The 27,489-nt window shown below is 44.9% G+C and overlaps 2 protein-coding genes across 2 annotated transcripts in view; both read left to right on the top strand.

Annotated features, from left to right (window-relative positions):
- Positions 1–5,332: 5,332 nt before the first annotated feature.
- Positions 5,333–27,489, top strand: part of LOC119691809 — a 51,561-nt gene continuing 29,404 nt past the window's right edge. Inside the window, exons 1-3 of the mRNA XM_038109992.2 lie at positions 5,333–5,870; positions 6,582–6,789; positions 7,045–7,299. Coding sequence (XP_037965920.2) covers positions 6,583–6,789; positions 7,045–7,299 — 462 coding nt within the window. The 5' untranslated portion in view covers positions 5,333–5,870; position 6,582. The remainder of the gene's footprint in view (positions 5,871–6,581; positions 6,790–7,044; positions 7,300–27,489) is intronic.
- On the top strand, positions 14,157–15,555 carry LOC105388152. Its single transcript, XM_011559012.3, has 2 exons — positions 14,157–14,483; positions 14,574–15,555. Exons 1-2 carry the CDS (start codon positions 14,246–14,248, stop codon positions 14,963–14,965), a joined length of 630 nt encoding a protein of 209 aa, XP_011557314.3. The 5' UTR covers positions 14,157–14,245; the 3' UTR covers positions 14,966–15,555.

Raw genomic sequence — 27,489 nt, 5'->3', positions numbered from 1 at the left:
AAGATACCTATTCAACTATTAATAAAAACCGTTCCCGCAAAGCACGTGGCAGGCCAATACCTCGCGGTCATTTACAAGTGAGAGTAAACAGTGTTGTGACTTGTGATTGTGCGTGTTGTGAAGTGAAGCAGCGAGCATGAGGACGAGCCCGCAGCAGTTCGAGCTGATGGTGGCGTTCATGGAACAGTGAGTATCAACATCCCCCCACAATTATACTTGACTTAAGTAAGTACTTGTTTAATTATATTCATTCTTCTGTTCATTAGACATGGAGATCTCTCCGGGCCGTTCCTCACCAGCAGAGGCAAGATAAAAGCTATAAAGCTGTGGACGCAGCTCACCGCGTCCCTCAACAAGGACTTCTACGGAGACGCCAAGGCTCAGGAGAAGTGGAAGAAAGTTAGTTGACCACACGTGGCCTAGCACGGGGCGAAAGACGCACACGCCAAGACGAGACGTGACAAAAGTTTTCTGTCGCGCTCTAGTCACTTCCTACGGTTTCGAAAGCGAGTGCAACTTTTGTCATGTTTTGACTCTTGAACTTGCGTCTTGCGCCCCCATCTGTACATTAAATTTGTCATACTGCGGTTGAGTTGTGTTATTTACATTTCTTGTGCTTATTAGGTGTGGAGTGATTATAAAAACAATGTGAAGAAGAAGGCGGCACGACTACGGCGAGCGGCAAACGGCGGCGGCGGCGGCGGGCGCAAGGTGTTCGCGCAGCTGACGGATGTGGAGCGGCGGGCGCTGCGGCTCGCCACGCAGCGGCAGCGGCCGGCGCGGACCCCGGGGGCCGGGGACCAGCCGGGGGGCGGGGCCCAGTCGGGGGGCGGGGACCAGCCGGGGGCAGAGGAGCCGCCGGGGGTCGCTGTCAAGGTTGAGGTGGAAGCACTTACGCAGGTAACTCTTTATTCTTTTATGACGATTTCATTGTAAAGTTTAAATTTTGTACATCACTGTATCTGCAGAATAAATGAACTACATTTAACTAAAAAAATATTTACCAATTGGAAAGAATCTAACATTACGAAGAAGACGGTAGGTAACCATAATAGAGATCAGCCTGACCGGCCTGTAATCTCGAAATTTCTAAAATACCGAAACAATATTCGCTCAAAGATTGACCGATATTTTTCGAAATAACAAAATTCGTCGTGGCACGTTGAGTAGTTTTGTTAACCGTGAGTGCGAGCGAGAGAGCAGCTAGCTCGCGTCCCTCGGAGCGCCTCGGCCGGGCTCGGCGGCGGGGGGGAGGGGCGAGGGGGGTGCGAGATCTCGGCTCTGCCATGAATACCGTAATACCGTGCGTTAGTCACTTTCAGACAGCTGTCCAATCATTGTTATTGTTTTTATTCTGTTTAACAAGTAAACAATACAATATATTAAAATGGAAACAGTGTTTATAGAATATAATAGTGGTGGGATTGTGTGGAACTACTTCCTGCGCGCGGACGACGCGGGCAGCGCTCAGTGCAAGTTGTGTTGGAAAATTATCAAAACCAAAGGAGGATCCACGACCGGCCTGCATGTACATCTAAAATCAATGCATAAAATTGATAGCAAAAATGTGCTAGCAACAGTCCGTCCCAAGACCGAAAGAGGTGCCACGCGGGTAAGTTCGGAAATTTAACATTTTATCTGTATATCTACCCAATTATCTATATCTCACAGCTCTCACACAATCTTAATATATAAGTAGCTACTTAAGTATGTAATATTTTCGTCATTGTATCGAAATCGAATTTCGGACCAGATCTGAAACTCTCGAAATTACGTTCCCATCCTCACACCAAATGTATAACGTGCAAACGCGATACACCGTGCCTTGTGCCTTGCTATTTTGTTTTTTTACGAAACGAGTAAGTAAGTACCAGGTAGTTCTGTTGGTCGTCGAAAATAAACCATTTTATCCGCACTTACTAAGGAAGTATTACTGTGTCAAATTAATAATATTCACTACTCGTAGAACGCGGTATAAATACAAGTGTCGATGTCGCTTATACGGACGGGCGAGTGAGGTGCGGGGCGCGGGGCGGAGCTACACCGTGCTAGTAGCGGCAACGTGTTGCCAGTCCGCGCCCGCCAGTAGCCGCTAGCACGCCACTAGCTCGCACGCTCGCTGCCACCCGCTAGCACGCCAGCACCACTAGCTCGCGCCACCATGGTGCGCTGGGGAGACGAGAAGACGCTGCAGTTCGTGCAGATGTACCGCGCGCAGCCGTGTCTGTGGGATCGCGCGAGCCCGCAGTACCGCAGCCGGGGGGCGCGCCAGCGGGCGCTCGCCGCCATCGTGGCCGCGCTCAACCGGCAACACTTCGGCCTCACGCTGGACAGCGCCAAGATGAAGATCAAGAACCTGCGCACCACGTACCACATGGAGGCGCGCAAGGCGCGGCGCGCGCCCCCGGGCCGGCCCTACCGCCCGCGCCTGCCCTGGTTCTACGAGATGGACGCCTTCCTCGGCGACGTGGTCGACGTCAAGGACGAGCCCTTCCTGGGTGACAGGACGGTGAGTTGCCGGCTTGAGGAAGTCTTGGTGTAGGCGGGGGTCAATACTTGTAAGGAGTTGATGTTTGTAAACAAACGATTTGGCAATCTTTCACGTGAGACACTTGTTTGGGGGGGTTAATATAGTCGTCGTTTAACCTCCTGGACATTCTAATATATTATAATCTAAACACTTACTTACTTATAAATCCTGTTTGGAAAGAAGCATAGTTTACGAGAAAACTGTCTGCCAATACGAATGGTTGCCATCTATCGCTGGCTTGATGTTTGCTCGTGTATAGCTGCGTACACACCGGGCCAACGAAGGCCAACGAACGGGTTACGTTGGCCTTCGTTGCTGCAATCTGCCCTGTATTATGTATGATAAATATCCATCGTTGGGATAACCGTTGGCGTTCGTTGGGCGTTCGTTGGCCCGGTGTGTACGCAGCTTATGGCGGCACGCGCGGCTTTTGGTTGCCGGATGGTTGCCGGCGGCAGTTTGCTTGCGGCTTCGATACGGAGTGGTAGTGTTGTCGTATAATTTCATAGAAGTAAATAACGAAATGACAGAATTTAACTGGGATAATAGTGCAGTACTTTTATTAATAGAAAAGTATCAAAAAAATGAACCATTGTGGAACCCAAGGCATATGGATTTCAAGAATCGCAACAAAAGAAATGCTGCTATTAGGGATATTGCTTCTGTGTTCAACATAGCATCATCAGAAATTGAGAGAAAACTGAAGAATTTATCCAGCCATTATTTTCGAGAAAAACGCAAATTTGAAGAATCTAAAAGGAGTGGATCTGGACGGGTAGATGTTCAATTGCCGAAATGGTTTGCTTATAAGGCGTTATCATTTCTTCGTGACAAGAATGCACCGGTACCGACTCTGAACAGCCACGCACCTATTGTAAGTACCCATCAAATTATTATAATCAAGTAGACTAGTTGGTCGCCCATTGATCGAAATTCGACCATAATTAATTTAAAATACATATTTCATTAAGTAATATTTTCGTAAATAGGGGTACAAAGATTTTTTCTCGCGTATTAATATTAGATACCTACTACCTACAACCCGGTAACAATACCACGGAGAGCGGACGGGCATACTCTCGTATTTGAACCTTATGCAGTCGGCAAAACGCTCACCGAAAGCGAAGTATCATATATTTGTATGAAAAACAAAGTTATTTTTTGTTGCCGAAAAATGTTTGTATTTTGGCTAGTTGTAGGTAATAGATACGTTCATTTTTCATAGATAATGGTACGGAACCCTTCGTGGGCGAGTCCAATTATTGATAAATGTTTCTGATTCCTAAATAAAACAATTATTTGAATAATCATATTTTATTTCTTTAAAACATTATATTTGATATTGCCAAGGAAGCTGACCTTGTTCCGATAGAAAATAACATTTTAGCTCATTTCTAATTAGGTACACTTGGTTCTACATTTCGAGCGACCTGCGGAATATTTTGTTGCTCTTCGTTCAAAACTCCATCAGTAGTTCTTTCATTTCTCTTCATAAAATTATGCAGATGCACACATGCGGCAAGGCGGTCTGAAACCCGGCGGCATGTGTGGATGCGCCATAAACAAACCGTATTTCTCACGTCACAGAATAATAACTAGTACCAGGTACAGAATGGCTATCAAAGAAATATGACTCCATCCCATAAGCAATAAGATCTAATTTAGATCGCGCTCCAGCCGCACACGTTTTTATTTACTTACCTACCAATTTATTTTTGAGGGAATATGCGCCTTATTTCACTGGACTACGGTGCATAATCAGTTATACGTGGTTATACGCATTGAAAAAGAAGCCACCTTAGGGTTGCCTCAGCACCACAGACTACAACGTTTACTAAGCAACGGACTGAGTTTGTAAAAAGAATGTCATGATATTAAAACAAAATAATTTGAATTTAGAATACAAAGCTATTCCAAACTTTTTTTCTATTGGAAATAACCAGTAAAAACAATGACAATTTCATAGTTAAGATATTTTGAAGTACATAAAATATGTATGAATCTAAGTAGGTACCTAAAACATTTAATTTTGTGAAAACATGTTTTTTTTTGTTATAATTTATATTATGGATATAATTTATGTTATGATACAGAACGTGTTAGTTTCGTTAAGCACTAATCCCACTCAGTGCACATTTTATAATCGATTCATTAATACATTTTGAAGGTAGTTGTGTCTGTAAATTTAATAATTTAACGAAAAAAATATTGGAATAGACTTTGTTCAACATGGAGAAAAAAAGGGTTTGGTTTGTAGTTCGGATTAATTTCATTTCAAATAAGGAACGTAGAAGAAATCAATAAAATACACGCACTCACGCCTTGTACTAATGTACTCCCTTGCGGGGTAGGTAGAGGTGCATTGCTGCACCCACTTTCAGATCTCCCACCCACCCCCTTATCAATAAAATACTTAGATTAGTTTTACCTGTCAGCATCTTTTGGTAATGTAAAAAAATTTAAATTTGGATCACGATCCGTATTTAAGCAATTAAATACGGCTCAGTATTTTTTTGCTGCTTTTTTTCTATTCATAATTCGCGCGCGCGTGTATCGTCTTCCGCTTGCGGCAGCCGACTAGATTTGCCCCATCGATGGGGCAGGCGCCAGGCTGGCGCCTGCGCCGCCCACGCGCGGAGTGACACAGGCCTGCCCACGTCTAGTCTAACCAGTGACAGACCCACGCGCCAACGTTGCCGCATCTCGCCAGTAACTTGCAAACGTTTGGTAGTACAGTACTTATCTTCTTTCAGTTTTTAGTAAGTACTTACACTTTTTCCATAACTGCCATAACTGACACGTTTTACAGTTACACCCTCTCTCTTCATGCTAATTCCAATATTTAAAACCTACCTCCCAATACCCAGTACCTTGAATGTAATGTGGGCCTTATTGTCTAATTTCAACATTTATTACCATGCGTTTTATTGTATCGTAAAGAAAAAATAATTCAATAACCTTTATTGAGGATAAATGGGCATTTTTCTGTATGGTATTTGCGGTGGCTGCGTTTTACGCGTAGTGAGACCAAAGGAGTAACATTATTGAAATGGATAGCAACGGTGCACCATCCGAGCTCTATTGTCTTATATGAATATCGATCGCGCCGCGTGCTATGTCCCGGAGCCGCGTTCGAGTGATCGTAATTTCTAATCCTCAATCGAGTGGACAGCTGCCCGCCTGCCAGTGTCAGTGCAAAGTGATCGCGATAGCGGAGTCGTTCCGTGGCGCGGCGCGGGGCGCAGTCGCGGCGCGCTCGCGGACACAGCCGCCGCGTTCATCGCTACACTGCACACTGAATAACGCTTCTAAGTGAACCGATATTTGGATAATCTGTAATGTGAGTATATCTATCGCTTTCCTTTTATGATTACAACATATTGTACAGCATAACAATAGTGATAGTATCACGATACGAGTAGTGTTGCTGCGTGTTAAGGAAAAATCGTTAAAGAGGCAAGTGGGGAATGTGAATGATATTGGCATTCCGCTCGCTCTCGCAGGTTCCGTTCGATGCGAGTGCGAGCGAGACGCAAGCAAAATAAACTGAAAACCGCATTCAATTCTCCTCTTTAACGACTCTGCTAGTGTCCGCAGCGCAGTAATATTTATACCTTACATTAGCACTCAACAACCTTTATCCCCTTACGTAGCATCGCTTATCTGTGTAAACTAACTTATGGATGTTAGATGTAATGCTACGGCGATAACGGTTCATAATCATCATCTATGCCTATAGCAGTTCACTGCTGGACGTAGGCCTCAACCAAAGCACGCCACTGGATACGATCTATAGCTTTCCGCATCCAATCATCTTTCGCAAGTCGTCACCCCATTTAGCCGGAGGGCGTCCTACACTACGTTTGCTTAGTCGCAGTCTCCACTACAGAACACGTTTACCCCATCGGTTATCGGTTCTTCGACAGATGTGACCAGCCCACTGCCACTTAAGTTTACTAACTCGGTGAGCTATGTCGGATAAGAGTTGTTGATTGCTTATGTGTCGGTGGTGGTTGTAGACTAGTTCTATCATCTGGTGCGTGTGTTGTAGCATGCCGGCGATGCGCAAGCTGTCGGCGCAGCAGACGGAGCTGCTGCTGTCGCACATGGAGCAGGACGGCGCGCTGGCCCGGCGCCGCGCCGCCGACGGGCTGCCGCTCACCAAGGCCACGTACCACCAGCACTGGGAGCGCCTCGCCGACCGGCTCAACCGCGCCGGCGCAGGACGCTACACCAAGACCGCCAAGGAGTGGAGACTTGTGAGTGCCGGCCTTTCAAACTTGGTGAACAATATAAGATATAAGAAAACGTCACCGGCTCCTCTGGTGGTACTCTGGAAATGTATAAAGATAAAATAAAAATGAAAGTATTTTTTCCTAGACGAGACGATAAATACTAGGGAATAGGGGCATGACATTATGATTACAAAAGCCAATAAATTTGACTAATACGGGTGGGCAATGGGCATGTCTACAACATACATCCACTAAACTGTACCCGTCCATGGCCCGCAGTACTGGAACAACTTGAAGTACAAGGCGAAGTTCAAGGCTGCTGAGAAGATGAAGCTGCTGAGCGGCGCGGGGGCTGTGGGGGGCGCGGGGGCGTCGCTGGACACGCAGCTCACGGGCGAGGAGTGCCGCATCCTCAACATCCTGGGCAGCGAGTGCGTGTTCCCGGACCCGGGGGGCGCGGGGGACGCGGGAGACGCGGGGGGACACGCTGGGGGCGCGGGGGACGACGCGCTCGCCGACGCAGGGATGTTCAAAGTAAGTCACATATTGAGCTCAGCGGCCTTAGCACCAACGTTTTTCTTTGAAAGGGATTTTTTAAAACTTTTCGGGGATAATCTTGATCTTGTAAATTATTATCTGATGAATATGGATGGCAGCAGAGATGATGATATGTTTGATTTTATTGATACTGTGTATTATTTATCCATATTACCATTACCTACCTCATTAATTTTAATACGGCAATTTCATTTTCATAAAACTTTAAGGTTGATTGAACCGGATATCTGTTGAAATTAGACAATATCACTCCTATAGCATTCGTTATTATTCTGTGACAACTGACATTACTGAAATCTTTTATGCTCTATTCAGACGTGAGCGACATGGCTATCACGATCGATAGCGATACTGTGTCGGTACTCGGTATGCGATATACCATATGAGTCAGTAACGCCTGGTACTGATGATGTCTTCCATGCCGATGCGGCTACGGCGACTGCTACTTGTTATTTAGGCTTCGCTGGTGTGCCCTTGTGTGGCTAACATAGCCAATCTTGGCGGTAAAAGTTCGTTCGCATATACCACACTTCAAAACTCCATTCTCATAATTATATGTTATAGCCGCAGGTGGTCGGGCCTTCAGCTGATCTCGCTTAGTGTCGAGATCTTTACGTCTTTTTTCTTCAAACGTGAAAACATTTGTCTGAACCCGGCGTCTCCATTCAGGCCTCTCAGCGGCGCACTTCTCCCAGTTCTCTGGAGCTATATTGCAGCTCTTCATGTGCCTCTTCAACACGTCTTTATATCGAAGAAACTGGCCACCTTGTTTCCGTTTGCCATCTCGGAGCTCCGAATAGAACACGCGCTTGGCCAGCCTCTCATCGGACATACGGGAGACATGCCCGCACCAACGCAACTGTCGTCTCATCAAATAGGCTTCAATGCCGCCAACATTTGCCCTGCGCAGTACCTCTGTATTGCGAACGCGATCTGACCATTTGATATTCAAAATGTCTCGAAGGCACTTGAGGTGAAACCTATCCAATATTCGGATGTGCTTGCGATATACGCACCAGGTTTCCGCTGAGTATAAAAGGTTAGGCAACACGATAGCCATATAAACAGCAATTTTTGTCGATCGTTTGATATCGTGAGAGCGAAAAAGCTTCAACTGTAGCTTTCCAAAGGCTGCAGAGGCCGCACCGATCCTGCTGTTTAGCTCAGCGTCTAGATCTCCTTTAGCTGTCAAGGTACTTCCCAGATATCTAAACTTGTCTACCTGCTTTAGAGTATCCTCACCAAGGCGAATGTTCAGTGCAGAGCCATCCGTTTGTAGTGTATCCAAGGACATAACCTCGGTTTTCTTGACACTGATTTTCAGCCCGTATCTACAGCAAGCCTCATGGAGTTTTGTCATCAGCTTTTGCAGACCGCCTGGGGAATCCGCCACAAAACACAGGTCATCTGCATACATGATCTCTGTTACGACATCATAGGAGACTTTGGTGCTCGCCTTAAGTCTAGCCAGATTGAATAGCTTTCCGTCCGTCCGAAAGCGAATGTGGATGCCCTCCGATTTGTCTTCAATCATTTCACGAACCACCACGGCAAAGTAAAGGGCGAACAGAGTGGGTGCTAGGACACATCCTTGTTTGACTCCACAGGTAACTGAGAAAAACTCTGTCTGCTCGCCATTAGCTGAGACACAGCATGTCATGTTGTCGTGGAGAAGTCTTATTAGCCTTACAAACTTATCCGGGCAGCCATATTTCTCCAGGATTATCCATAGAGCCTCTCGGGGGACACTATCGAATGCCTTCTCTAAGTCTACGAAACACAGATGAAGCGGTTGTCCTTGCTCTTTGCTCTTTTCTTGTAGTTGGCGTAGACTGAAGATCGCTTCGCAGGTTCCTCTTTGAGGTCTAAAGCCAAATTGACTCTCTGGTTGTAGTGTTTCAGACACCGGAATGAGTCTATTCAGAAGTATTTTGGCGAAAATTTTTCCAGGGATGCAGAGTAAAGATATGCCTCGGTAGGAATTGCAATCAGAACGGGCTCCCTTGTTTTTATACAAGGAGCAGATGCGTGAGATTTTAAAGTCGCTTGGAACTCGTTCTTCTTCCCACATTCGCAGAAATAATTTCCAGATGGTATTGTACAACTGCTCTCCTCCATACTTTAAGAGTTCTCCTGAGATGTTGTCAACTCCAGTCGCCTTGTCATTTGGTTGCTGCCTTATCGCTGTGACTACTTCTTCTAGTGTGAGTGGAACACACAATTCAGTCTTTTCAGTAAGTTTTGGTAGCGCCCTTATGTGTTGTAGATCTGCTGCTCGGTCTACATTAAGAAGGTGATTAAAGTGTTCAGCCCAACGATTCAAGGTGTCTACTTTAGAAGTTAGTCGTTGGGTGCCATCTTTGGATACGAGTGGCACATTAACACGGGGCACACTGCCGATTAACTTCCTTATTTCAGCGTAAAACAGTCCTAGACAGTTTGACTTTGAAAGCCAGTTGATGTACTCGGCTTTATTTTTCCACCACTGATCTTTTAATTCCCGAGTGAGAGTTCGGAGGGCCACACTGCTCTTCTTTATCTCGTCCAGTAACTGTCGTCCTCGACCTTGACGCCGAAGGAGAGCACGGTGCTTTGCAATCGCTTCGGTCAGTATCTGATCGTTCTCGTCGAACCAGTCTTCGTTAACTCTGGTTAGTTTCCCTAACGTGTGTTTGGCCGAGTCGATTATTTGCGAACAAAGGAGATCCCATATCGCCTGAAGATCACCGTTTGCGTCCAGTGTCGAGGTTGCGCTATTTAAAGCTTGACGATAGTCCTTTTGAGTTTCCAAGCTAGCCAGTTTTCCTATATCTAGACGCGTAGGTTTAGGTCTGTTGGATCTGATGGGAGGGCGAAGTTGCAATCTGGTTTTCGTGACTACAAGCTTGTGGTCCGTCCAACAGTTGGCTCCTCGCATTACTCTAGTGACGAGCACTTGGGATAGGTCAGCCTGTCTTACGATTGCATAATCTATCAAATGCCAATGTTTCGACCTCGGATGCATCCATGTAACCTTGTGCTTTACAGGTAATCTATAGTGGGTATTGGTTATAGCCAGGCCAAATTGAGCACAGAGGCTAAGTAACATTTGGCCGTTACTGTTCATATTACCAATACCATGTCGACCTAAAACACGCGGCCAAGCTTCAAAGTCCCGCCCAACTCTTGCATTAAAGTCGCCTAGAAAAAGGATCTTCTCCACCGGGCGAATGCTAATTAGTAAGGCTGACAAATCTTCATAAAAGCGATCCTTAACCTCTTCGTCGTTTGTCATAGTTGGAGCATATATGCTAATCAAATTCAGGAACTGGCTATTCTCCATATGAAGGCGCAGTGTTATTATGCGATCTGAGACATATACAGGGCATTCCACTAGGTCTTTAGCTATAGCGTTTTTAATTGCAAAACCAACGCCCGAACGTCTTGGCTCAGAGGCGGGTGTACCCTTCCAGTAGTACGTGTATTCGCCACCGTGTTCCACTAATTCACCTTCGTCTTCTAGGTGGGTCTCGCTTAGTGCAGCTATATCCACGTTGTATCGACGGAGTTCACGGGCCACTATGGCAGTTTTCCTTTCTGGGCACAAGTTGGAGTCGCGATCGATCAGTGTCCGTACATTCCAAGCTGCAAACGTCATGTTTGAGGTTCTTAAATTCTTTTTATTATTGAGCTTGTGACCACGAGTGATGGGATGCTTAAGCAGCCGTGGTTGCTACCTCCCTGTTGGTTTGAGGTAAGCAATTTTTAGGACACCTTTTCTAGTCCTGTCCCCATGCAGGGCAAGCAGTGCTTCCCTAAAAAGGGCTGCTTGGTCGCCCAGAGTGCTGCCGAGCTTACACTGTTACCTCTGATCAGCGTAAAAGCGACCACTCTCTCTGAGCCGCCTACGTGCAAACATCAGACAAAGCCCGGTGTGCATCACAACCGAACCTCTCTACCTTTGTTCATCGCCGTAGGGCTTTTTTAAATCCGGGTCCTTGTCCAAGAGCAGTCCGATGCGCAGATGATATTATAGTGCACAAGTGGGCGCGCAGTCACAGATGCACTCTCTCGTCCTCCCTCTTCTTAACCCGATGGAACGGAGACCGCTACGACCAGAGAAGAGTTTGGATGCAGTGTCTGGCCGACAGCCGCTAATAACCTCTACTGTCGCCCTTGGCTTTCCACCAAGCCTTTGCTATACACCGACTCCGCCAATGTCCTTTGCTTATCAGCCGTGGATTGCCTTCGTCGCCGATATAGTCTTCATGCACTCGCGGGAGGTGACCGCGCGTAAGCCTGTCCGCAGATGCGTGCAGGTCCCCTCGACCAGGTTTAGCCCACGAGCCGACGTGGTTTGCCGTGGTGTGGCCGCTGCGTGCACAACAGCTTCTTGGAGCCACTGGTGAGAGATTTGCAGGACGCCTGTGGACCAGTGTGATTTCTACACCCTCCCGGAGGAGAGCCGGCTGTAAGAATCTGAAAGGTACTACCACTAGACATCCCACTACACCACCACTGGTACTAGTTATTATTCTGTGGTAACGCGCGATCGCCATACTGCACCGTCTTATTTACCCAATGTTACCTACTTAATCAAAAATGGCGTGAAATCCATAAGACCACTTATTCCTCTTTTTAGTGTATATGTCGCAGCCGGATCGTATAATCCGCCGTATTACATTACGGCTGGCCGCATTACAAAACAGGGCCGCTTTGTAATACGGCGTATCAACGTTTAGCCGGATTGTCATTTCGATACGTTCTTCATTACGGCGGCCCACGTTTAGCCGCATCGTACTACTACTAAATTGTAGGGTGACCATGTCCATGAAATTACTGCTGAAGGAATTTTGCGGTTTCGGTAGTTTGACAAACATTTTGTAATCATAATAGAGTAAATATGCAATCATATGGACTTCCGTTAAAGTATCAAAATACTGTGCAAGGGCACCACTCGGATTGTAGGATCTTCAAAATTATTATTCTTCATCATCATCATCACTTCTGGACGTAGGCCTCTCCCAAAGCACACCACTGGATGCGATCTATAGCTTTCCACATCCAATCATAACCAACCACCTTTCGTAAGTCGTCATTTCATCTAGCCGGAGGGCGTCCCACACTACGTTTGCCTAGTCGCAGTCTCTTCAAGATCAAATAATCTTTGCCGGCCACAATTATATTTTTTGACCCAGTAATACTGTGTGGAAATCCGCCGACCAGCAGAATCCATGGTCACTTTAGCTGTTTGATGTGCGTTATAACTTTTGTACGTTTTTCACTGTTCCGCATTGATCGGAATAGATATTATTTAATTTCACGTGAAAATTCTTCTTGAAGTCACTGTTTACTAACATATTTAACACGATTACTTTGTTTTAATCATCATCAAATATCTGTATCCAACGCCATTATTGTTGTTATGTCAAGCAGCGTCACGAGTGTTAAAAAAACGAAACTAAAATATTTTGATGCGGCGGCTAATCTCTCGCCGTATTACATAACGGCCAGCCATATTGAATGACGTATGATGTCGAATACAATCCGGGGTATTTTCATTCAGCCATATTCAATACGGCTAAACGTTGATCCGCCGCATTACAAAGAGGCCCTGTCTTGTAATGCGGCTAGCCATAATATAATACGGCGGATTATACGATCCGGCTGCGACATATACACGACAAACTAACAAAGTCGCTCAATATATCAATACCTACGTCCCCGGAACTGGGCAACCGATACTGCACCGTATTATTAACCATACCTATGTCACGCTGTTTTTTTTAAACTAAACGTTGGAGGACTTTGTTGGAGACTTTACTTCTTGTTCTCTAGCACTTCCTACAGTAACTGGACCATGAATTAACATCTCGGATACAATACGATCCATGCTCGGCATGTCATTAGGTATATGTAAATATTATATCGCTCGACTATATGCCTCGTTTGACTTCAAAATGCTCCCACAATTACAGGGTCCACGGTCGAGGCCGTCGGCCGACATTCACCGACCAGCAAGCGCGGAAATTTTATACTTATAAATAGCTGATGTCTGAATATGTTTATGTTAAACAAATTCGGATAAGTATTGTGCACCCATCAACAGAATGTGATCAAAAATACCTAAATAGGTATTTTCTTTTGGCTGTCTATTCATGTTTAGGGACATTCAGTTACACATTTGTTTATCAAATGTTGTCGCTCGTCTGCCGGTAAACATTTCCCGTGGTATCGGAGAGCGAGGCAGCGCGAGCCGCCCGCACCAGTCTCGCTCGCGCAGCACCCGCAACAAGTCGCCCGACATGTCGCCGCAACCCCACGCGTGGAACTGCCAGTCTGTGCTGCAGCTGCTGCAGCTGTATCGCCGGTACCAGCTGCTGTGGGACACCGCCAGCGCCGACTACAGGAATAAGATGAAGAAGAACGAGGCGTGGGAGGCCCTCGCCGCGGGCATGGGCCTCACGCGGAGGGACGTAGAGATGAAGATCCACAGCCTGCGCTCGCAGTTCATTCGTGAGCGCAAGAAGGTGTCGTCGAGCGGCGCGCGGAGCCACTGGTTTGCCTTCGAGCCCATGAGCTTCCTCAACCAAGTACGTCACCACAGACTACCCGTTGTAAATGAACTAATCATGCACCTTCGCTGTAGTGTAACAGTTAGTTCGTGCCTAGGTATTCGGAATGTCGTGTTATAGTTGAATCGATAGCGGTTACGTCATGCGCGCGAAACAAGCCGCCCCCTGCCTCGCGCGGCCCCGCCGCCTCGCCCCGCGGCCCCGCTGCCTCGCCCCGCGGCCCGTATCTGCCGCGCTCTGGTTGCTATTATTATTCCAGTATTCAGAGTGTGTGCAGTGTACACCACTCCATACTACGTAAGCTATAATTCGTTGCCGCGCGCGATCTCAAACAATCTTTTAACTATTTACCTGCTTCTCGACTGACAATGGACAGGGATCAGTGCCTTCAACTAATACACCTCTACAGTCAATACAGATATTTATGGAATCCAAGTGATCCAAATTATTGCAAAAAAGCCCTGCGGGAGAAAACTTGGGCCAAAATAGGGCGGGAAATGAAGATGGCGCCCGCGGAGCTGAAGCGCAAGATGGAGTCGCTGCTGGGCTCCTTCCGCCGCGAGAGGCACCGCGAGAAGAAGAGCCGCGAGTCCGCAGCTACACTAGGTAACGTCCTCCTACTCCTGACCCACTATGTCTGGCAGTCACTGAAGTTCTCTTTGAACAGCTAAGTTCAGTTACAAAGTGGTGTTCCAGGCGACGACGCCGTGTACAAGTCTGCGTGGTACGCGTACGACGCGTTCAGCTTCCTGCAGGACCGGCCGGGCGGGGTCGGGGGCTGCGGGGGCGGCGGCGGGGGCGGGGGCTGCGGGGGCGAGGACGTGCACGCGCTGCTGCTGCTCGCCCCCGACATGCCCGTCATCAAAGTGAGTTTCTATTTCAACTGTATATCGCTCGCCCGTCACTATACCGTTATGTTTTGTTTCAAGTTCATGGCCGTGAGCGACTGTCACCGCCGCCGCGGCCGTCTCTCGTGTTGGCTAGACAGAGACAACACTCGGTGCGGTTTCACCGGGTCGGGACTCGGGTGTTTGTCATCGTCATCACTATCACTTATCAAATTATCATTCGGAGCAACCCGCTGCTAAAAACCGGGAAGCCTACTCTCTAACACGTTCCGTCGTGTCCATACGTTGATGACCGCATTATCGGTAGGTATTCTGGGTTACTGCTGGCTACTGCCAATGAACTGACTTCATGAACTTCAGAATAGCATGCTAGCATAGTAGCTATTTTGCGAAGCCGCGAGACGTGGCGCGCGATAATCGCGGAGGCGAGATTCGTGCTTTGTAGCGTCTCGCTCTCTCAACGGTGCAACGTCGCATGACTCGCGTGAGAGCGAGCGAGACGCTGCGAAGCTGCATGTTTCAACGGGTGATAGGGTGCGCTCCGCTGTCTCATTCAGCTGATTCAGCAGTAGCGATTTGGCAACGGCCACGGTTGACGCTATGCTATTTGTTTCACGTGCAAATTTGCGATCGCGTTGTTTGTTGTGATTTAACTTTGAAAGGATCATTTATGTACCTAGAGGACAATTTGTGTTTACTGTGTGTTAAACTTTGAAAGGATATTTGATATTACTTTGTGGTTTTAAAGTATTTTGTGTACCTATATTTTGGAACCTAAACCTAAATAGTTATTGCAATTAAAGAACGTTCGACAATAATTAATAAAAATGCCTAGTGTTGTGCCATTATGGCACTTTTTTGAAAAGTCTAATGATGGTAATAAAGTAGCGACTTGTAATTATTGTCGCCGGCAGCTGTCATATAAAACAACAACCACGAATCTCAAGAGTCATTTGAAACAAAAACACATTTCAGCATACCATAACTTACTAAACTTTGGTAAAAGTGTGGAATCGACTGCTGCGCTTCCAACGGTGAGTCAACTGCAACAGCAACCTATACCTGGTTCGCGTGATGTTGAAATTGTTGTTGGTGGAGGACGAGCACGTGGTGACACTCTGACACTGTCCCTGCGGGCTCCGCTGGTGGTGGGTCTGGGACACAACACAGTTAGGACTTTAGGACAGACTAACAATGTCAACCTTATTGAGCCGCCTACAAAAGTTCAAAGAGTTATGCATGCATAGGTATCTCAGATCATTGGTCTGAGAATCACTTGTCCAGTGTTTTTTTTATTATTATTAAAATTTTGATAGATAGATAGATAAGTTATTTATTTTGCACGGTATAATTTAATTAAAATTACGTTATTAAAAAATTATCAAATTACTAGTGATGGGCTGAATGTGGTATGAACTATGAACCGAAGTTCGGCTTCGGCTGAACATTCGTTTTAATTTTGCTCTTTGTCGATATTGATATTGAGCGGCAAGTTGTGTCTGTGTGTGACTCGCGTTCTCGCGAACAATGCACCCCTCCCCCCGCGATCCCCCGCCGCCCGCCCCGCGGTGCGCACAGTCCGGACTCGGCTATTCGGTATTCGCATTCGGTAGCAAATACCTACCGAAGTCATCGGCGCGTGGAGCGTGCGATTGTTTACATTCAACCAAAAAACCCAGTTGTTTTAAGTGAATTTATCAGGCTATTCGGTGATAAGTTTCGTTACCCTCACCTCACATCTTCATAAGTAAGCTTATTTCAAAATGATTGCAAGGAAAAAATCAAGTGTTTGGGCGTTTTATACAGAAAGTGACCAACCAAGTGTAGTGAAATGTGTCTTATGTGATTCTCTAATATCTCGTGGTGGAGTTGGACGTTGTGCGTCGACGTCTGCCCTGCACAACCACCTGCGAGCGAAGCACCATCGAGAATATGCACAGTTGAAACATCTCGTTCATTCCCCGCATCCGAGCGTTCCCCCAACTACGAACACTACTGTGAAGATAAAGGTAACTTCTCACTCCCACTGCCCACCTCCACCTACCCAGTCTACCCACACGCACTGCCCCGCAGTGTGCAGGCAGGGGGGCACTTCCCCAGTGATGCTCCTGAAGGACATGTTCCAGAAGGTCAGTAATGAACATCATTCAACCTGCCGAAGTTCGGTTCAACCAACCGAATGTGTACGGAACTTCCGCCCATCCCTACGAATTATGTAGTACCTATGTATTAGGGTATAGGTAATTCACCTAATTACGATCATGTGATTATTGGGAATTGACAATAAATTAAAACTCCGATGCCCTAATTAATAATATTAATTTGACGTAAGAACTAAATATCACAAAAAAATATTTTGCAGCAAACTTGACATAGCAAACTTACTTTCACAAGCTTACAGCAAATTTGAAATAAACTTCCCATAGCAAATTTGACGTAACTATAGGTATACTCGTATCACACAAAAAACAAACTTGCAGCAAGCATACCTACATGTTATCTGGGTCCGTTTTGCGAATTAATTTTTCTCACTGACTTCACAAACGTGTGCTCAACGTGACAACTACTAACTTACTTACTCTATGGCGACTACTCGTACTGACGTAAACAGTGGAAGTCGGCTAGTCGGGCACTGGCGCCGATAACGATAACTGACTGTACATTGACCCTGTCTAAATCTGCCTAAGCAAATCGCTATCGAGTGCGACCAATTTTTTCTACTTCCATGCATAGTTATTATAGTTCGTTGACTTCGTTGGCACTCACTCACTTACGCATCCCATTTCTGTGTGTCGCGTCGCGTACCTCGGCGGAGACGGAGCACTTACCTCCGCATCGTGCGAGACAGAGACGGAGCACGTACCTCCGCATCGTGCGAGACGGAGACGGAGCACGTACCTCCGCATCGTGCGAGACGGAGACGGAGCACGCGCGGCGAGACAGAACATCCGCCGGCGTCAGTTAGCGGAACTTCGCGCGCCGGAGCTCACGCGGTCTTATTGTTGTTATTACTCGGGCATCAATCGGTATCATGAAGCCGGTGAGCGCGCTGTGGGCGTACTTCGACCGCGTGGACAACGCGAAGGCGCGCTGCCGGCTGTGCGGCAACCTGTACTCGCGCAAGGGCTGCTCCACCACGCCGCTCAAGTGCCACCTGCGCTCGCGGCACCCCGCCACGTACCAGCAGTTCCTGGCCAGCGACGCGCGCCGCCTGCAGGCCGCCCAGGTCCGCCTCCGCCTCCGTGTGCGATCGTACCCACACGTACGGTCAGCTGCATAAGTAGCTATACACTTTTGTGCCAAGTCAAACTACTTATAAGATATCATGAGGGAATTCAATGAATGAAGCGGCTGTTTATTTATGATTTTGACAAAATACAAAAGTGGCTACTTATGCAGCTGACTGTACCTACCTAGTCATAGACCATAGTGACTAAAGCATAGTTTACACGAAGCCAACACTGGCTGCCAATAAAGCGCTGGCTTGGTATTTGCCTCGTGTAAACAGTTTTTCAAGCCAAGCCAGCGCTGGCTGCCAACGTGCCAACGCTGGCGAGAATAGAGCGCCCGTCTATTTTTCTAGCCAGTGACTTCCGCTCGCGGAGTGTCGGTCGCCAGTCATTGGCAGTTTCTTTGTTTGTTTGGAATTTCTGCGACAAAATGCCGAGAAAATTCAACGAAGAGGATACTTTAAAATTTGTACAACTTTATAGAGAGCACGAATGCTTGTGGGATAAGCGTTGTGAGGCATACAAAAATAAAGAAATGCGCGCTTCGGCATTAGAACAACTTCGTGTAGGAATGAATATAGAAGAACTGACTATTGATGAAGTTAAATCAAAAATAAAAAGTATTCGAAATACGTACTACTTGGAACTTGACAAAATCGAGAAATCTACGAGATCTGGGGCTGGGGGGAGCGTTTATAAGCCAAAAGCAAAATGGTTTGATGAATATGATTCGTTTGTGAAGCCGGTTTCTATAAGGAGAAAAACCATAGTAAGTAAAATCACATTATTATTTATTATTTTAAACGAAAATTACATTTAAGCAAAATTATTTATCTTGTATGTTTATAGTACTTTATAGGGTTATTCTGAATTACCTTTCTTTAATTATATCGGTTACTTAGGTACGTAATAATAATGGGTTCCCCTCATCTCGCCTAATCTTTATTTCCCAAAACTTGTTTCGCATAACTCGTATTGTCTAAACTTTTTTGGTCGAATCATCACTTTGCCAAGACTTAAGTGGCATAAGGCTCGTTTCGTCTAAAACTCTTTAGGCACAATCTTGAAACGCCTAAGGCCCAGTTTTTTGATCCGTGGTCAACTTTAACCATTAGTCAAATCACGTGTCAAGCATGACATCTGCATACGAATTTCGTTGGTTTTTAACCAATGGTAGCCATTTTTGACCAATGGTTGAGATAACTAGGGATCAAAAAACTGGCCCTAAGTCTCGTTTTCTCAAATTTATGTTCGTACAGGTATATAATCTTGTTTCTCCTAATATTGTTAAAATATAATACTCGTATATCAAGTATGTATTAAATGTACAAATTGAGTTATTTTTCTCCTACATCTCGAAAATCATTTAGGTATAATTATTACAAAAGCCATTAAACCCCATGGGATCGAAACCTAAAGATAGCCTCCATTTTTGCCTTTGCCTATGCTTATTTCTTTATCATATAGGTGGAAACTTGTTAAACGTATTTTATACTTAGTCTTAATTAATGTATTCTTGTTATATAGTTAAGTTTTCCTACAAAAATAAAATAAAATAAATAAATAGGTGCGACGACGAGCAAAGCGAGGAGGAGCGTGTTAGGTGCACATGGTCATCAACACATCACATAACGGAAACAATACAATGTAATGTTTGCGCTATGTAGGGAGACGCTCCGTCAAAGCCAAACGAATATTATTACTTTGTATAACCTATGCATTATTAGGCTATTCAAGATTTGGCCATACCATTTTTAGGCTAAACAAGATTATGTGAAATAAGTTTTTACTAAACGGGACTTATGCCATACGATTTTCGGCGAAACGAGACTTTGACCAAACGTTACTATGCAAGTATGCAATAAGAGATTAAGCAAATAAATCTTAGGCCAAAAAAGGTACAACCAATAATAATATAATTATGAGCATGAAGGACGGCAAACTTTATCCTTACTGATGATTTTGTCGTCATACCTACGGTCGACGACGACGGTTATCGGTTCATCGGCAGATATGACTTTCCAGTGCTACTTCAGCTTGCGTAAGAGAACTAGTTAGTTAACTTTATCAAAATACCTACATAATACTTAGTGCATTCCTGTGGGGTCACCAACTCACCACCACCAAACATTATTATTATTATTATTATGTTGTGTCGTTACCGTCTCGGGACCATGGGGTCCCGGGCATTTGGAAGGCGTGCATGGGGCCGAAGCCAACATGTAGAGGCCCGTTTGACAACATTAATCTATATGAAATGTGACACCAACCGACGATTTTCCCTGTGCAGACTATAGAAGTAAACCCAAGGAAAATCCCCGGTTAGTGCAGGACTATTGTAGGATATGGAGAAAACTAATACAGGGTTATGGAAGGGGGTGCTAAATGGACTGGGTAACTGGGACTATGGAAGGACTATGGCCCCTGCCTGACCTATGTTTCACACACGGATAAAAAGGCAGGGGGTGACTCGCACACACATTGAATGGGCCCCCCAAAACAGTCGCTAGCACATAACAGTGACGTAGCAACAAGGGGGCAACATGGCGTGAGGTGCTGAGGGTGGAGAGGTATACCAAGGCTCTCAGAGCAATCGCGGATGCCGGTCAAGACCCCTACAAGCACTTACTGGATATACATCCTTCCTCCGAGCATTTCTGCTCTAGCGGTACACCACTCAAGCCAGCCAATGAAGGCAAGCAAGAGGTGGGAGATCCTGTTCCTCGTCAGTGTTCACTCTGGACGACCAATAAAGGCAAGCCAGAGATGAGAAACAGGGGTTCTCCCTGGCATCGGGTGGGTGGGGTCGCTAATGCCCAACAGCTCGCCACAAGCTGCCCTGCCGCGTTATTATTATTATTATTATTTAACTCTTTATTGTACAAATATTACAAATAAAAGTACAAAGGGTGGACTTAACGCTATCAATTACTTAACAATATTTAAGCAGCGTCGCTTGCTAGTAAAATCTGACGTAACTTGTATGGATCTGACAGATGTTTGACAGGCGAGCGACGATGCCGCTGCTTATTTCGGTGGTGGTAGCTGACACCATCTATGACACTATTTATTAATCTTACATAATATTATTAAGTACCTATGCAATGTAAGTAAATTAAAAATAATATTTAGTTTTAATTATGAACAATTATAGCGGTCTATGAAGATAGGTAGCCTGCTAAAACAGACAGCTGTTATATCACACAAACACACACACTATCTCCCTTGCACACCGACACGACGCGTCCCCCCCCCCCCCTCCCCGCCCCCCGCGTGGACTCCGCTCCGATCCGAACCAGCCGGGCGGCCATCTTGCATCGTTTCGTTTCGTTTCGTCTCAGTTCAGTTTTGGTTCAGTTTTACGGCGCGTGTTGTTGTGGTTCTGCGTTTTCCGCACAAATAATTCTGCCTCGCGATTTAACTCTCTCTTCGTTTGTGTTTTGGTGCATATTCTGTAATCATACTTATATACGTTTAATACTTACTTAAAATACTATCTTTTTAACCCGGCTACTGCAATATCCGTTTGCATATTCGGTCTTGATTATCCGGCGGCGGCGCGGCGGCTCGGTAACATTTCTATTTCGGATTCCGACTAGTCGTTTCGGTTTCGGCTCTGCGAGCGGTTCAGTGCGTGTAGATAGGTGCGCAGAGGCTGGTGGTGGGCATGGGGAGGCGCGCGTGGATCTGGCAGTACTTCTCATGCGAGGACGAGTCGGGGCACGCGGCGTGCGCGCTGTGCGGCGCGAGCATCTCGCGCGGGGGGCAGCGCGGCCGCGCCGGCACCTCGGCCATGAGGAACCACCTGCGCAACAAGCACAAGCCCCACTTCGACCGGCACTGCCCCCCGGCCGGGTCCCCGCCGCCCGGGGGCCTCGTCAAGGTGATTCTCTACGCTCATGGGCCCCCGAACTCATCCCGGCCCCATTCATACCGCCTTCTTTACGTTTACTGAGTGAGTGCCTGTTTGACTGATAATTCTGCTACGATAAGAGGTAGGGTCATTATCATTAGGTGTTTTAATATAGGTAATATAGGTATCTCCCATTTATATTATTTGTTTTCGCGTACAGAGATCTAACCAGAGGGTTACCTTTTCTGAAACTTTTAAACGGGACGGTAAACAAGAAACCTTTCGTCGTCGTCGAAACAAGTGTTTTAGTGTTGCGATACCTAGTGTTATGTGCTATAACGTAGTGATTCAGTCAATCGTAGCCGCCATGATCGGGCCACTCTCCACACTATCGTGGACGTTTAATCGTTTATTGGCTTGACGGTGTACTGACTGTGATAATAATTTCTAATTCCGACTAGTTGTTTCGGTTTCCGCGAGCGGTTCAGTGAGTGTCACGTAGTCATTGACATATATGAAGGGCCCGCAGACTAAAGCACATAAGTCATTTTTTCCTATATTTTTTGTTAATCGCCAGGGGCATTATTTTGGCTCGACTCATAGCTGGACTAAAACACACATGTCAAATCATTATTATAAGTAGCTAAGTCTCAAATTGTTCCTTATGAACATTTTGAAAGCTACCAATTTGTAATCAGGCTAAACAACATAAGTGAACTTATGTGAAAAGGAACAAACACTCCACAGTCGCGTTGTGCCGATAAGGAACGACTTATGTTATAAGGTACCTAATAATTTTAACACCGTTTCTCAAGTGTCTTACTACCCACTAAATAAAAAATATATCTTCAAAGAATTTTGTTGAACAGCAGTCAACTACGGGTGGTCTACAAGTGGTTAGGTACCTACACGATATTTTTTATTACAATCCTGTGGGATATAAGTGTTATTTTGCTTCAGTCTTAACTTTGATTCTATTTTAAACAGTACGTTTAATCGTTCATATGGACTAGGCATAAACATCAACGGCAAAAACATCTTGCACCTTCGATTTGCCGACGACATCGTCATTATAGCCGTATCTGCAGGAACTTCAACAAATGCTGAACAGCCTATTCAAAGCTTCACGCCAGGTTGGCCTCGAGATGAACCTGGATAAAACTAAGGTTATGTATAATAACCACGTTTTACCGTGTCCAATAACCGTTGATGGCATGACCCTAGAAGTTGTTCAACAATATGCAGCTGGGTAGAAACAACTTCCAATCAGAGGTCAATAGAAGAATACAGTTGGGCTGGGCAGCATTTGGCAAACTTCGTCTTCTCGTCGCCCATACCACAAAGTCTCAAGACGAAAACGTCTTTGATAAGTGTGTCCTACCGGTTATGACCTATGGGGCTGAAACGTGGACACTAACAGTGGAACTGGTTCACAAACTGAAGGTCACTCAGCGAGCAATGGAAAGAGCTAATGCGAGAGAGAGAGAGATGCTTGGAGTCTCTCTGAAAGATTGCATCCGGAACGTAAGTAATCCGACAGAGAACTAAAGTCACCGACTTAGCACACCGTGTTAGTAAGCTTAGGTGGCAGTGGGCTGGTCGCATCTGTCGAAGAACCGATGACTGATGGGGTAAACGTGTTCTGGACTGGAGGCCGCGAAAAGGCAAACGTAGTGTGGGACGTCTACCGGCTAGATGGGGTGACGACTTCGCATCGACTGGCGTGCTTTGGGAGAGGCCTACGTCCAGCAGTGGACTGCTATAGGCTGATGATGATTATTTTGTTCAAGAATACCTTAGACCGAAATAGTGATTTCCAGACTATGAATCTGAAGAGAAGATAGTGCCCGATGCTATACCATTGATGTCCAACAAACCTATATTCAAAGAGAAAAAGATGATATTTCTTAGTTTTACAATAATTTGCCTTCTTCTGAAACAGCTCGGAACACACTCCCAGATGTTTTCAGTAGTGAAGAAGAGTTCAATAATTAGATAATTATTAATCATACACACACACATCTCTTCTGTGAGTGTATGATTAATATTATTATCTGAAATAAAAGCAACACTTCACTAGGCCTAATCACTTAAGTCATATCTAAGGTGTAGTTAGTAAATAATACGTATCACATAAGTCACTCAAAGTCCGCTTTTGACTTATTTTTTATAGTTTTTTATGTTCATCTAATGTATTTCATGTTTAACAATGAAAGTGTAATAAATAAATTATTAAATTCCAAATACATTGATTTTTATTATGTTTTTTGTTGTTCCTGTAAAAACTAAAGTGAAAATGAATTATGACTTATGTACTTTAGTCTACCGACCCTCCATATATTACTGCGTATTTTTATTGAAATTTATTGAAATCATTGCACGTAGTACACGTGTAGGTAGATAGCAGAGAGTTTGTTTTTAACACTTTGGTGGACACTTCAGTCAGGCCTGGTCCTCGTGATGTGACACTTTTTTTCCCCATACAAATAAAAACGACGTGTTATAACGTCTTGTCACATCGTATAGGATTGACACCGTTGTGATGTGACAGCGACGTCTTAGATAAACGTTGAAATTGGTACCTATTTTACATATAGGAGATATTTTCATAATCACGTTTTATCTCACAATAATTGCTTACATAAAGCCAAGGATTCGAAAATATCATTTCATTGTCTCTTAGCAAGCAATGGAGCATCGTAATCTGATGATATGTCTTAATTTCTACGATTATAGTTGCAAAAAGCTGTTATTGAAGTCTCGTGCATTTGCATCTTCAGTGAAAACATGTTTAGACAGATATGCTAATTGTTTCTGTGCATGTTAGTATACATAGTTATCTGCCATCTTGTAAAAAAAAAATGTTGTTTGGTGGTTCTCTGTGTTGTGACACCTGCTGACTGATGGGAACAAAAACGACGTCACTACACGTCGTGCGCATTTGGAGGCGGCCGTGTTGGCGTGCCGACACTTACACATTGACATTCAATAATTTCGTTGTAATATGACATATGATTAACAAAATCCTTGTAATGTGACACTTAATAGTAAACTAATATAGTGATGAATCTTACAAGTGAGTAAATAGAGCTTAAAATATAAAAACAAGAGCTCTAATTTCGACGTGTATACACGTCCGTCACATCGTGTTGTTACCTTGAGGACGTCTATACACGTCGTGTCCACTAAAGTGTTAAGTGGTCGTTTAAACGATTAGTTAGCTATAAACAAAGCTTTTTAAAAATAGCAGGATAGCGCGTTCCTGAGAAATAGCCTTTTTTTTCGTTTAAAGCTGGTAGCTCTTTGCAAATTCATCGATTATTGATTTGATTTGTAGTTTTCAACGCCATAGTTTAGTTTTAGTTTCGGTTTCGGTCCAGACATCTGCCATCTACCATTTATTTCAGTAACAAACTAAAGCGATGTACCTACCTATCACCTTCAACAGCTTGTGTGCAGTGTAGTCATAATTCACGAACATGAAATGATAAAAACGTTGCTTGATCTTAGGATGATAAAAACGCGTGGTCTTATCCACCTCAGCTAAGGCTATTGAAATATAGGTACTTAATTGAAATTGTAATAGAAATAAGATAAATTGTACCTAGGTACTAGAAAGTTGCAAAGATGCTCAGAGGTGTTTCACCGTTTCTTCTCCTCAGTGACTGAGGCTTTGGAATGGTGGTAGAGTAATATTATGAAAATGGACAAATAATTGTAATAAAATTTGATATACCTATAGGTAGGTATTCTATTCTATTAATTCTTAAATTGAATTAAATAAGTAGTCAAATAGATTGAAAAATACGTTGTAGGTTTAGACATTGACATTATAACGTATTTAAAACAAATAATTGATTATAATATACATATTTGGTAAGGATTAAAGTATAATTATTAATGCCTAACTAATATAAAATTAAAATTAAACTAAAAAGAAAATGCTGGCCAGATCGCTGCCACTGTCGGGTAGGGTACCCAAGACGCTGGCCGCGTTACCCCGTTGTATAGCGATGCTTAGCCTTTGTGCGAGGTAAGAGCCAGCCCTAGGGTCCCTTGAGACTTCTATTAGTCTGCTGCTGATGTCTTTAAAAAGCTGACGTGCCTCCGGTCCCCACGGCCCTAGGGTTTCGACTCCGAAAGGCACAAACATGTACCCCTCTCCTAGGGATGCATATTTGCGGCCTTTCATCATCTCCGCCCGCCCGGCCGCAGCGCCAGCCTCTCTGGAGGTAGATGGAAGATGGGACGGTGCTAGTGTGTCCACGCATGTTGCGTCCCACACCAGCAGCCGGCCCCTCTTCCATGGCACCAGACTCATGCCGTCGGGTCTCTTGCCGTCGTCCCGCATGATCCCGCTTGGCTCTAAGGTAGCGGGAACGTTTGCACTGGCAAGGGCCCGGCGGATGGTGTCGTTGAGTGCGGCATGGCGCGCTATACGCCCGGCACTGCGGCCGCACGATAAGCCGTGGTGACCGCGGCGGTCAGCATGTTCCCCACAGCGGCAGCGATGTGGTTTGAAGCCCTAGTCTCAGGCTGATGGCCACTGTCAAAGTAGTTCTGTCCAGCAACGTGCCTAGATTTGACGAAGGGTAGGCATTCAGCCATAATTGATTGTTTCACATTATACAAATTAACGCGAACGAGTTTTATAATTTAAAATCGTTTTGAGCTATTTTGCTGCGTTATGGCTAGTTACTGACGGTTGCGGTTTGATTTGCGCGGGAATTTCAGTATCCCAAAATAAAATTGTTAATATTTATATGTTATTTAAATCTTGCAGATACTTAAGTACTCAATTAAATTTTAAGTGCTGAACAAATTAAATTGTGTAATTATGTTCAGAAACCGTTCTGCTCCGTTGTGGAACTATTTTAGTAGAAATGAGGGATCAAAGATTGCGGAGTGCAATTATTGTAAAAAAAAATTATCTTTTAAGACAACAATTACCAATTTGAAACAACATTTAAAATTGAAGCATAGAAGTGTACATAAAGATTTTATAACACGAAGTACAAATGCTGCTGGTGGTGACTTGGAAGTAAGTTAGTCTTGTTTTAATTAACGAAAAAGACATCCGATATCGAATAATCATCATCAGCCTATAGTAGTCCACTGCTGGACGTAGGCCTTTCCCAAAGCACACCACTGGATGCAATCTTTAGCTTTCCGCATCCAATCATAACCAGCCACCTTTCGCATAAATTTATAAACATTCACACCTTGTACTAATGTACTCCCTTGCGGGGTAGGCAGAGGTGCATTGTTGCTGCACCTACTTTTCGCCAGTGTTTATGTTAGTCCCAATACTCCCAATGTAATAGAGGGCGAGCCTATTGCCGTTTTACGAGCACATCCAAGTATCGTAGTGGTTAGTGACCCTGACTACAGAGCTGAAGGTCCCGGGTTCGATTCCCGGCTGGAGCAGATATTTGTTTAAACACAGATATTTGTTCTCGGGTCTTGGATGTGCCCGTAAAATAGCAATAGGCTCGCCTCACCTACTTTCGTTTATAATTAACCTGAGAACTTAATAACAAATAACATTTAACTTTTTAAACGTGAATTTCAACGCATCGCAGTATCGTGTGGTATCGTTAAAAAGCATTTTAAGCGTTTAAGCATTGAGCTGATTTTATTAAGCATAGCATTTCGTATACAATTTAAGCCGTTATTTCCAT

The sequence above is a fragment of the Plutella xylostella genome, chromosome 27, assembly GCF_932276165.1.
Source record: "Plutella xylostella chromosome 27, ilPluXylo3.1, whole genome shotgun sequence".
Taxonomy (NCBI): domain Eukaryota; kingdom Metazoa; phylum Arthropoda; class Insecta; order Lepidoptera; family Plutellidae; genus Plutella; species Plutella xylostella.
Note: the sequence above shows the minus strand (reverse complement) of the source record. Positions and strands in the feature narration are given on the sequence as shown.